The sequence below is a fragment of the Quercus suber genome, unplaced genomic scaffold (genome assembly GCF_002906115.3).
Source record: "Quercus suber isolate HL8 unplaced genomic scaffold, Cork oak 2.0 scaffold_982, whole genome shotgun sequence".
Lineage (NCBI taxonomy): Eukaryota > Viridiplantae > Streptophyta > Magnoliopsida > Fagales > Fagaceae > Quercus > Quercus suber.
In genome coordinates this window covers 27,924-40,148 of record NW_027070397.1, presented here as the reverse complement: position 1 = coordinate 40,148, position 12,225 = coordinate 27,924, and the positions used below count along the sequence as shown (strand labels likewise).

General features: G+C 32.1%; 1 protein-coding gene across 2 annotated transcripts; it reads left to right on the top strand.

The window, feature by feature from the left end:
- The first annotated feature begins 3,694 nt into the window (after positions 1 to 3,694).
- LOC112033934 (bifunctional protein FolD 2) lies at positions 3,695 to 7,493 on the top strand. 2 transcript variants are annotated; one of them, XM_065768655.1, is made up of 5 exons: positions 3,695 to 3,925; positions 4,678 to 4,861; positions 6,029 to 6,186; positions 6,300 to 6,512; positions 7,157 to 7,493. In XM_065768655.1, the coding sequence occupies exons 1-5, from the start codon at positions 3,812 to 3,814 to the stop codon at positions 7,385 to 7,387; spliced, it is 900 nt and encodes a 299-aa protein (XP_065624727.1). In that variant the 5' UTR covers positions 3,695 to 3,811; the 3' UTR covers positions 7,388 to 7,493. The 2 variants fall into 2 exon arrangements, with proteins under 2 accessions (XP_065624727.1, XP_023922482.2); XM_024066714.2 differs by lacking the exons at positions 3,695 to 3,925; positions 4,678 to 4,861 and adding an exon at positions 5,392 to 5,604.
- The last annotated feature ends 4,732 nt before the right edge of the window (positions 7,494 to 12,225 follow it).

Sequence of the window (12,225 nt, the reverse complement as noted above, 5' to 3'; positions counted from 1 at the left end):
AACTAGACAATCCTTTTATTATAGTATTTTTGAACAAGTTCTTGGATTAAGGCACAGAATTGGTTGAAGATCACAAGGCATTTTGAATAGGAGCACTCTATTTATTTATTATTTATTTAATTTAATATTAGTTATAATAAGTTAGATTTGTTATAATATTATTATAATAAAATAAAATTGTTTTGTTTGTTGTCCCCAATAGTAATTGGAGTAAAGAATGCGATTGCATTATAAGGTCGCAATTTAATAGATTGAGCAAGTTCAAATTGATGTAACATGAAACCTATTAGTCCGAAAGCGCTTGTCGAGAGCAACAAAAGTCCACAGACCGCCTAATTGACACCAACGAGTAAAATCTCCTTGTGCTTTTGGACCCCATAGTAACGAGGTTTCACTAAGATTTCGAATAGCCATCCTAAATTCAAGTTGATTCCAAAACCATGCGGGGTGGGAGCGAAAACCCCATCCTTTGGACTTGTCCCACTCCATTGCCATCCCTAAATAAGACATTTTCTTATCTCCAACGGCTAGTTACAATCAAGACAAGTGTTTTGAGGGCTTGTATTAACCAAAGTGACCATTCATTAATGCCCTTTCAAACGGGCCTCTTCCTTGTTTATTGGCTTCCATCTTTCTTTCTTTTTTTTCTTTTTACATATTTTGCACATTTGAGAAAAATTCACATAATTCTTCAAGTTTGTTGCTAAAAGAGTTATAGCTTAGTTGAATCTGGAGACAAATTTACCCATAGCTAATTAGCAAACTCTTTGAGTGGGAACAAATATTATCTTAAAAATAATGAATCATTTGTGCCTTTAAGTCATTTCCATTGGCTTCATTTCCATTATTTTACTCCTATAATCCCCAAACAAGTGTGCCATACCAACAATTAGAAAGCTCTCTCTCTCTCTCTCTCTCTCTCTCTCTCTCTCTCTCTCATGCCTTTTTTTCATAAAACAAAATATGGTTAGTATATTTAGTTATTTACACTAAAACAAAAACAAAAACAAAACAAAATACTAGTTGACTAATTATTTAATTTATAAAAAATAAGATATCATTAAAAAAGACTCCAATTATAAAGTACATGCTGTATTCCTAGGTCTTATCTAAATTGATAAAGAAGTGGCTCATGTACCAATCAATACCATCAACTTCCCATAAAAATAAAAATTAAATAAATACCATCAAATTAAATCTTTTTTATTTTATTTTTTATGTATGTTTCATGTGGATTGCTACATCACACAAGTTATAAGGTTAAGGCGATGCTTGCCATGAAATCATCAGGAAGACATTTGTGCCCGAAGCTCATTGGAGGATGTTGCCAATTTTTGGGTCATTCGGTATTAGTTTTAAACTGAGTAGCACTTGGAAATTGATTGGGATTGGGCAGGCCCGTCCGCAGGAGTTGGGCATATATCAAGCGAGTGAACCCATGGACAGCTTCGCTATAATAAACCGCAGGTCCGCAACCCAGCTTGATTGGCACTTTGCATTATAGCAAATGTTTTATATATATATATATATATATATATATATATAAATTTATTGGAATCAATAAGTTTTTTATTTATTTATTTTGTAGATAACAATGAGCTTCTTCTAAGAGTTGCATAATGATTTCTTTTCTTTAGAAGAGAGTCATATAACATTCGGTTTATTTTATAATATATGTTAATAGGTGTACAAATGCACTCCTTTAAGGGGGAACCTAGCATATCTCAATGTACCAGAGGAAAGAATAAAAAGTAAATAAACAAAGAATTTTGTTAATGGGAATATTCAGGCATATGGGTCCACTACATTGGAAAGCAACAAAAATAAATAAACAAATATTTATTATAATAAAAAAAATTCAACCTTAACCACTGCTTTTAAGCATTCATTAACTCAAATCATAAACAAATATCAATTGTGATAAGATTTTTATTTTCTTTTAGAGATAGTTTCAATCAAGCCAAATCTTGTGTACCACTTTTTGCGTACCACTCTATGTTTCACCAATCACTACCTACCATGTGTATGATTGCTTTCCATTTTAAATTTCAATAATTCTAGAAAGAAAGTAAAATGAACACATGATAAGTAGTGATTGGTGAAACATAGAATAGTACACAAAAAGTGGTATACAAGATTTGGACTCGTTTCAATCTTAACCAACACTTCCACACTCCTTAATTGGACCCTTTGTTTATTGAGTAATGTTATCTACATAATAAATTTGACTATTTTTTTTCATATATGTCGTATTGACAAACTTTCACTTATTCTTGCCCATCAAGTATAAAAAGCAAATAAAAAAAGGATTTGGTTAATGAGTACATTTGTGCATATGGGTCCATTACATTAGAAAACAACTAAAATAAATAAATAAAAAATATTTGATATAATAAAAAAATTCAACCTCAACCACTGCTTTTTAGCATTCATTAACCTGAACATAAACAAATATCAATTGTGATAAGAATTTTTTTTTAAGAGATAGTTTATCTTAACCAACATTTTCACACTCTTTAACTAAATACATAATAAATTTGACAACTTTTTTCATATATGTTGTGTTGACAAACTTTCACTGATTCCTGCCCATCAAATATAAAAAACAAATAAACAAAGGATTTGATTAATGAGTACATTTGTGCATATGGGTCCATTGCATTAGAAAACAACAAAGATAAATAAACAAATATTTAATATAATAATAAAAAATCAACCTTAACCACTTCATTTTAGCATTCATTAACCTGAATCATAAACAAATTTCCATTGTGATAAGAATTTTTTTTAAGAGATAGTTTATCTTAACCAACACTTTCACTCTTTAACTAGATACACAATAAATTTGACAACTTTTTTCATATATGTTAAAAGACCGTCTGAGAACAACTTATTTAGCTGAAATTGAAAACTTTTTGCTAAAAGTACAGTAGATAAACAAATATCAATTGCTTGGCATTCATTAACCTGAATCATAAACAAATATCAATTGTGATAAGAATTTTTTTTAAGAGATAGTTTATCTTAACCAACACTTTCACTCTTTAACTAGATACACAATAAATTTGACAACTTTTTTCATATATGTTAAAAGTTCGTCTGGAAACAGCTTATTTAGTTGAAATTGGAAACTTTTTTGCTAAAAGTGCAATAGATAAAGCTAAAAGGTAACTAAAATAGTAGGATATAACCCATGAATAGTACAAAAAAAGTGCAATAAGATCTATAAATAGTAACAAAAAAAAAAACTAAATCGTAAAAAAATGAACTTTTTAAGCCAATTTCAAATGCAACTAAGTTGATAAATTTTTATTGATTTTTATCCAAATCAATCACTAATATCATTTATTTACATACCATTAATAATTTGTCACCACAACATAATTGTGTCCTTAGAATTTCTTTTGTTTATACCACCGCATAACTTTGGTATGATGGTCGCTCTACAAATAAAAGTGATTATGAAATATGAGGTGTAAGGACCGAAATTTAAGTTTTTAAAAAGAAACTTCTCATACATATACATTTAAATTAATTTAGAGTGAAATTTTTATGTTATATAAAAATTTATTACTTTTTGACTAGTTTTCGATATTGGGACTAGTAAGAATTTCTCTATGTTAATTAGGCACTTGTGACCGTGAGTGGTATTGTAGAATTCAATTAATCATCTTAATCTTATTAACTGTCTCTGTCTTACATCATGTTACGACAGTGTTGGACTTGGACGCATCTGCTAAAAGCCCAGTTGGTGGGTGGCTCAATTCCCAACTCCAAATCGTGACTTTCAATAGAGTCTCTTCGGATAAACATGGCATCACCGTCGGATCACAAGGCCAACATTATCGACGGCAAAGCCATCGCTCAAACCATCCGCAATGAAATCGCCGCTGAAGTCCACCAACTAGCGCAAAAACACGGCAAGGTATGTACTATGTTTCTGCCTTCAAAAATTACACTTAACTTGGATTTTGGAACAATATTTCCATCTGGGATTTTGCCATTTGTGATTTTTGTTTATCAAATTAGGAACCTTTATCTTTAATGAGACAGAAATGCAGTTTTTATTTTGGGGATTTTATTTATTTATTTTTGGACTTATTTCCTTATGAAAGTGATGAATTAGTGCAATAAATACTATGCAAGATACTTGAACTTATGGGACAACCAAACAGGCCCTAAAGATTCTGACTTGCAAAAGCAAAACCCAGAATGGGCTTGTCTTCTATAAATCATGTATTGAAAGAGTTGAGGGAATTAGTTCGACTTCAAACTAGTCTAAATTTGTATGTGAATTGTCTAAAATCATTGATAATTGCGTACTAATCTGCTTATGGAAACATGTATACCTAGAAGCAGAGATGAGAAAATAAGAACAGGGTCTATATTTTACAAAATTTGACAAATACATTAAATTTAAAACCTTTTATACTATTCATGGTTGGCCCAGTTCTATGGTTTGGCAGATACTCCTTAATGTTGTACTAGGATGAGGTCTGTTGTAGAGTAGCATTTCATGACAGATTGGCCAAGAGTCTTGTAGCTCAATTAACACTTCTTAGCCTTTTGTTTCCAATAGAGACATTCATGGAACTATTGAATTATAGAAAGGCATTTCATGACAGATTGTAAACTGGGATTTTGATCATTGATACTTCTCTTACTTAATACGGTCAGGTCCCAGGGCTGGCTGTAGTGATTGTGGGCAACAGGAAGGATTCTCAAAGCTATGTGAATATGAAGAGAAAGGCGTGTGCTGAAGTTGGGATTAAGTCGTTTGACATAGACCTTCCGGAGCAAGTTTCTGAAGCTGAGTTGATTGCTAAAGTTGATGAGTTAAATGCAAATCCTGATGTACATGGTTGGTCAGTTTTTAATGTATATACATGAATTTGATGTTAAATCATCTTGAACTTTGTGAAAATTTATTATTGATTTATTTATTTTTGGACTTATTTCCTTATGAAAGTGATGAATTAGTGCAATAAATACTATGCAAGATACTTGAACTTATGGGACAACCAAACAGGCCCTAAAGATTCTGACTTGCAAAAGTAAAACCCAGAATGGGCTTCTATAAATCATGTATTGAAAGAGTTGAGGGAATTAGTTCAACTTTAAACTAGTCTAAATTTGTATGTGAATTGTCTAAAATCATTGATAATTGCGTATTAATCTGCTTATGGAAACGTATACCTGGAAGCAGAGATGAGAAAATAAGAACAAGGTCTATATTTTACAAAATTTGACAAATACATTAAATTTAAAACCTTTTATACTATTCATGGTTGGCCCAACTTCTTAGCCTTTTGTTTCCAATAGAGACATTCATGGAACTATTGAATTATAGAAAGGCATTTCATGAGAGATTGTAAACTGGGATTTTGATCATTGATACTTCTCTTACTTAATACGGTCAGGTCCCAGGGCTGGCTGTAGTGATTGTGGGCAACAGGAAGGATTCTCAAAGCTATGTGAATATGAAGAGAAAGGCGTGTGCTGAAGTTGGGATTAAGTCGTTTGACATAGACCTTCCGGAGCAAGTTTCTGAAGCTGAGTTGATTGCTAAAGTTGATGAGTTAAATGCAAATCCTGATGTACATGGTTGGTCAGTTTTTAATGTATATACATGAATTTGATGTTAAATCATCTTGAACTTTGTGAAAATTTATTATTGATTTTGTTCAAGTTAAATATATGATCATTGAATTAGAGTTGATAGTGTTTTTTTTCAATTACTCTCATAGAAAAGGATATTGTAGGAAATCATAAAAATAAGCTTTTATATTTGAAACTAAAAATATGATAAATGGAATCATATATGTGTTTCAGAAAAGTACTAAGGTATACTAAAAATTATTTTTAAATCATTACCAGATTAGTTCTTGTTTCCTACTGCACTAGAATGCATTAGGTGTTTCAACCAAACTATAAACCAGTTAAGTATTGAATATTACTATGTATGTGGGCTCTTTGATTCATTAAATCTGTATGTTTATCCTAGACACTTGGTTTGTTACATTGTCAGGAATATTGGTTCAACTCCCATTGCCAAAGCATATAAATGAAGAGAATGTTCTGACTGAAATCAGCATTGAGAAGGATGTAGATGGCTTTCATCCGCTGAACATTGGCAGGCTTGCAATGAAAGGCAGAGATCCCTTGTTCCTTCCTTGCACCCCTAAGGCAATATACTTAATCTGAAAAGAAAAAAAAATTAAAATGTTTAAACTTGATATCTTTTCTTTACCTTCTATGAAATAAGCAACACATTTGGTAAAGATATATTTTTTGAGCAGGGATGTCTTGAACTTCTGTCACGAAGTGGTATAACTGTAAAGGGAAAGAAAGCAGTTGTGGTGGGTCGAAGTAACATAGTTGGATTGCCAGTTTCCCTGCTACTTCTGAAAGCAGACGCTACAGTTACCATAGTCCATTCACATTCTCAAGATCCTGAAAAAGTCATTCGTGAAGCAGACATCATTATTGCAGCAGCAGGGCAAGCAATGATGGTAACTAGAGACAGTTTATTGATCTGTTTTTCTTGCTTTGGAATAACCTAATCCCATTTATGTACTTGCATCATGTATAACCCTTTTCTGGCTTCCTTTGAAAGGAGAGCAATATCATAAAATTTAATATCCAGACTTAAGCTTGTTCATGTACCCTAACCATCATAAAATCTACTAGTTAAAAGAAACATGAAGGATTTGAGCTAGAGATTGTAAGGATCAGAGAATATCAAAATGAATAAATCAGCATTAGCTTTTAGAAAATTGAAAATATAAATTAGAAATCCTTCCTGGGGACCTTGCTTTGTACATTAGTTGTAAGTTGTTACTCACAGGCATCAATAGTTCTGCACATTTGGTATATTTATCTGGTCTATAATCTATAGCATTCTCTAAGAAGCTATATAATTACACCATTGGCTTAAATCAATTTGCCTGTGGAACGAACACAGTTTTTGATTTGTAACAGTTCCTTGTATAGATTCAGATTGCTTGTTGGCCCTGTTGGGAGATATATTTTAATTTCATTTATTTACTTAATTTCCTGCGGTTAACCTAATTAATTTTGTTGAGAATCCATAGCTGACCCCAAAAAGTTTGAGACTAAAGCTTTGTTGATGTTGTTGTATTTACTCGATTTTCAGGTCAAAGGTAGTTGGATCAAACCTGGTGCTGCAGTTATTGATGTTGGCACAAATGCCATCGATGACCCAAGTAAGAAGTCAGGCTATAGGCTAGTTGGAGATGTTCATTACCAGGAAGCATGTAAAGTAGCTGGATGGATAACTCCTGTTCCGGGTGGAGTGGGGCCAATGACTGTTGCAATGCTACTGAAGAATACTTTGGATGGTGCTAAGCGTGTAATTGAGCATTAAATCCATGTCTTTGTTCACTTTCAGAATAAGATGTTGCCTATGAGATACAGTTTTGAAACACATTTTATTCGTATCATCCAATAAGAATTTTGCTTTCCTGTTACAATTCACTGTTGTATTTTGGTTTTGCTCGTATGAATTTATAAAATCTCAAAGTTTTTTAAGTGCCAATGATGCAGGGAGCGTGAGTATGAAGACAAATTTATTTTAACTACTGATTTTAGAAGCAATTGTAAGACAAATTTATTCAAGTTTAATTTTTTATTAGCTAATTATAGTTTATTATAATTTTATTTAATTACTTTAAAGTCAGGGATAATTGGTAAATTAAGTATTAGTCTTTGACCCAAGCCAATCAGGATTAGGTATATAAGCATGCTATCCACTTCTTTAGATGAAGCAGTCCTCACTTTTGATAGTAGTTGTAACCTTTGCATTAATGTAATAATACATATGCACTATAATACATATGCATTAAGTTAGGATTTTTCCCAAGGTGGCAAATTGTTATAAATGGGTAAAAAAAGTGACAGTAGTGATAAAATTAGAACAAGGATTTGTTGTGGATTGTTAGGGATAAAGCATTTATCTCCATGTGCAGTATGAAAGGTGTTGACTGTAGTGGACCAAAATTGATCAAATAGATTAAATTGGACTGAATTAGACTGAATTGGACCGATGTAGACCAAATTGGATTGAATAGATTAAAGTGGACCGAAATTGACTAAATGGACCGAACTAAATTGGAATAGACCGAGGTGGATCGAATTAGACCGAAGAGGAGCAAATGGACCAAACTAGATCGAATTGTCTGAATAGATCAAAGTGAACCGAAATGCTACATTGATATAGCTCAATAAAAGCATAGCAATAATAAATATTACAATTTAGCATTTAGATATTATATATATTTCTTACTTTCATAATAACAATAGTAATAATAAGTTTTTGATGAACAAAATTTCAATTGGAAATTTGTTTGGTGTATATAAACACAAATTTTCATGTTTGTAAATCACACAATTAAGATTGATTCACAAATGTAAATTTATACCAATCAATGAGTGTGTACAATTCTCAATATTTATATTTTGTTAAAAGAAGAAAAAAATTCCTCTGATTCTATATTCTTGACAAAGATCTTCAATTCAAGAATTGTGTCAATAAATAATGAGTTGCTTATATGATGATACATGTTCATATTTAAAATTACACGTTCACATAAAACAATGACATATAGAGATTAGTTGTTGCACTCAAAACCTAAAGGAGGTTCCACATTGTTCAGGAGAAACTACATAGAGTCTGTTTTTTTCCATATATAATCAAGTTTGTCAGTTTGTGGATTGGGCCTCTCTTGATTGGATAGGAATGCTAGTGTCCCCCAAGCAGACCCACAAGGAAGTCTATCATCCCTCTACAAGTCTCAAATTATGGAAGGCCTTGTAACTTGTAAGATATATATAATTGAAATTAGATAAATTATCAGACAATTATTCAGCCAAAACAATTATCAATCAAATTTTTCTTAGCAAATTACTTCTAATTGCATTAATTTTTTTTAGAGGATTTCAAACTATAATATCTACTCCTAATAATAGCTTTTATTATCAGATCAATACACTAATTCATTTTTTGTGTAAGCAAAAATTAAATCTCAAATCTCTTATAAAATCATTAAAATTTATAACTACATTAAAATGATATTATGTACAAGGTAAAATGCTTACAAATCAAACTCTAAAAATCAATTTTTTGCAAGTCAAAACTTGTCTTTTTTCCCCTTTTATCACTTCTAAGAATATTTGCATAACACAAAATTGTAGTGTAAGAAACTCTGAGTCAGTGTCCACATAATTACACAATGTCTTTTATGAATCACACACATAATTGCGTATCTGATCTGAAAGCACTTTAAGACTGTATAGTGGATATAGTCCAGTCCTTTCACTCACACAATCCGTGCTTAATTAATTATGAGATAGCTGAGCAGTCTTAATCCCAATTGTCCAATACTGTTTTCTCATGCCCATTTTTGTTTATTCATGTTTTCTCTTGTACTTCATAATGTGTGTCAAGCATGTGCAGTTGTGCACAGAATGTGCCCTTCGACGTGGCTCGCTGAGAGCCTAATGCTTCTGCCGGCCAATTAACAAGTTTTGTAAGGCCATTTTGATTCAGAGTACTGTGTATGATTTGGATATGAGTCATATGACCCATCTACTTTTTAATGCATAGCAATAGGAACCTTTTATTTTCTTTTTTTTGGGGAACTAGAAACAGAGTTGTGACTTGGGAGGACATCTGCTCTCGTAGTACAGGTCCAAAACTAGCACAGTAAAGAAAAATACAAATGTCTCCAGGGGGTTGATCAAAAACAACAAAGTCTTGTCTTAAGGTTTGTTTGACATGATTAATTTTATCAATTTATTTTATTATTTAGCTTATTTTTACTACTATTTATAAACTTTACTGTACTTTTAGGTATTATTTATGAGTCACATTATACTATTTTAGATCATTTTTACCATTATCTACAATATTTTTATAAAAAAAAAAAAAAATTCAGCCAAATGATCAGATCTAAACAGACCCTAAAATGGGTCATTTTCCTGTCATTATATCTGTGCACTGATTTGCCGCACGGATGCAGTGCTTTATCTTGACTTGCAGAATCTAGCTAAGAAGATTCTTGCGATTCATAATAAGAGTAGCATGATTTAAATTGTTGCTATAAGGTTTAGAAATCCAGTCAAAAACAACCTTAGCATCTATCTCAATTTCTCCAACCAAAAGATTTTGATTTAAACACGTTGATAAAGCATCTCTTAGCGCCCAAAGACATTTCTAGTTTCGTTCAAGCTTGCGACACAAGTCCAATGCTCGTGTTCCAATGACAGGTTTGAACCTCTGTTTCAAACTAAAAAAAAAAAACCTTACTGTCCCGTTTGGTAGAGCATTTTAGAGGTTGTTTGAATGACTTGTTTTCATAATTCAGTTCTCTATTTTCATAACTCATAATTCAAAAATGGTGAGACCTATAATGAGAAGTCCGTTTGGCACCACCAATTCTTTGTTTTCATAACTCTGTTTCTATCACTCAATTCTTTAATTTTTGAGTTATGAGTTATGGAAACTGAAAACACATTTTGGCTGTTTTCAGTTTCCATAACTCATAACTTAATTGCATTTTTGTAATTAAACACACATGAGGGACTCACTAGTCATAACTTAGCCGCAACTTTTGACAAATCTACCTTTTTTTTTTTCTTTTCTTTTTTTTCTCTCCTGGTTCGGTCTTCAGTTCTTCCTTTTTTTTTTCCTTCTTCTTTCTTCTTTCATATGGTTCGGTCTTCAGTTCTTTCTTTCTTCCTTTTTTTTTCTTGTCTTCAATTCTAGGTTTCTTCTTCTTCTTCTTCCTTTTTTTTTCTTTTTCTTTTTTTTTTTTTTTTTTTTTTTTTCAACTGTGAACTGGTGGCTACTGCTGGTGGCTACTGCTGGTGGTGGTGGTGGTGGTGGTTGTGGCTGTGGTTGATGGTAGAGGTGGTTGTGGATGGTATTGTGTGGATGTTTTTTTGGGTAGTGAAATATATTATTTTATTGTAGTAGTTATATTATTTTATTGTGATGCTAAAAAGCTAAAAATTTAGATCCACTGCTGTGGATGCTCTGATTTGCCGCACGGATGCAGTGCTTTATCTTGACTTGCAGAATCTAGCTAAGAAGATTCTTGCGATTCATAATAAGAGTGGCATGATTTAAATTGTTGCTATAAGGTTTAGAAATCCAGTCAAAAACAACCTTAGCATCTATCTCAATTTCTCCAACCAAAAGATTTTGATTTAAACACGTTGATAAAGCATCTCTTAGCGCCCAAAGACATTTCTAGTTTCGTTCAAGCTTGCGACACAAGTCCAATGCTCGTGTTCCAATGACAGGTTTGAACCTCTGTTTCAAACTAAAAAAAAAAACCTTACTGTCCGGTTTGGTAGAGCATTTTAGAGGTTGTTTGAATGACTTGTTTTCATAATTCAGTTCTCTATTTTCATAACTCATTACTCAAAAATGGTGAGACCTATAGTGAGAAGTCCGTTTGGCACCACCAATTCTTTGTTTTCATAACTCTGTTTCCATCACTCAATTCTTTAATTTTTGAGTTAGGAGTTATGGAAACTAAAAACACATTTTGGCTGTTTTCAGTTTCCATAACTCATAACTCAATTGTATTTTTGTAATTAAACACACATGAGGGACTCACTAGTCATAACTTAGCCGCAACTTTTGACCAATCTACCTTTTTTTTTTCTTTTTTTTTTTTGTTTCTCTCCTGGTTCGGTCTTCAGTTCTTCCTTTTTTTTTTTTTTCCTTCTTCTTTCTTCTTTCATATGATTCGGTCTTCAGTTCTTTATTTCTTCCTTTTTTTTTCTTGTCTTCAATTTTGGGTTTCTTCTTCTTTTTTTCTTTTTCTTTTTTTTCACTTTGGTTTTCTAGGTTTGGTTGCAAACAATCAGCCACACTTCTCAATCATAAATTTATTAAAAAAAAAAAAAAAAAGGCAAACTCAAATCCATCAACCGGGTCTTTCAAACAATCAGCCACACTTCTCAATCATAAATTTATTAAAAAAAAAAAAAAAAAGGCAAACTCAAATCCATCAACCGGGTCTTCGTCGGTTACAGCCACACTTCAGTAGCAACACCACAAACCCATCACACCACCAAACCCAATCAACGGCCACAGTGGAAAGCCATCCACCATCGTTAATGAACAAGTCATCTCGAACCCAATCCACCGATCTATGCATGAGAGAAAACAAATATATATAATAATAAAAAAAT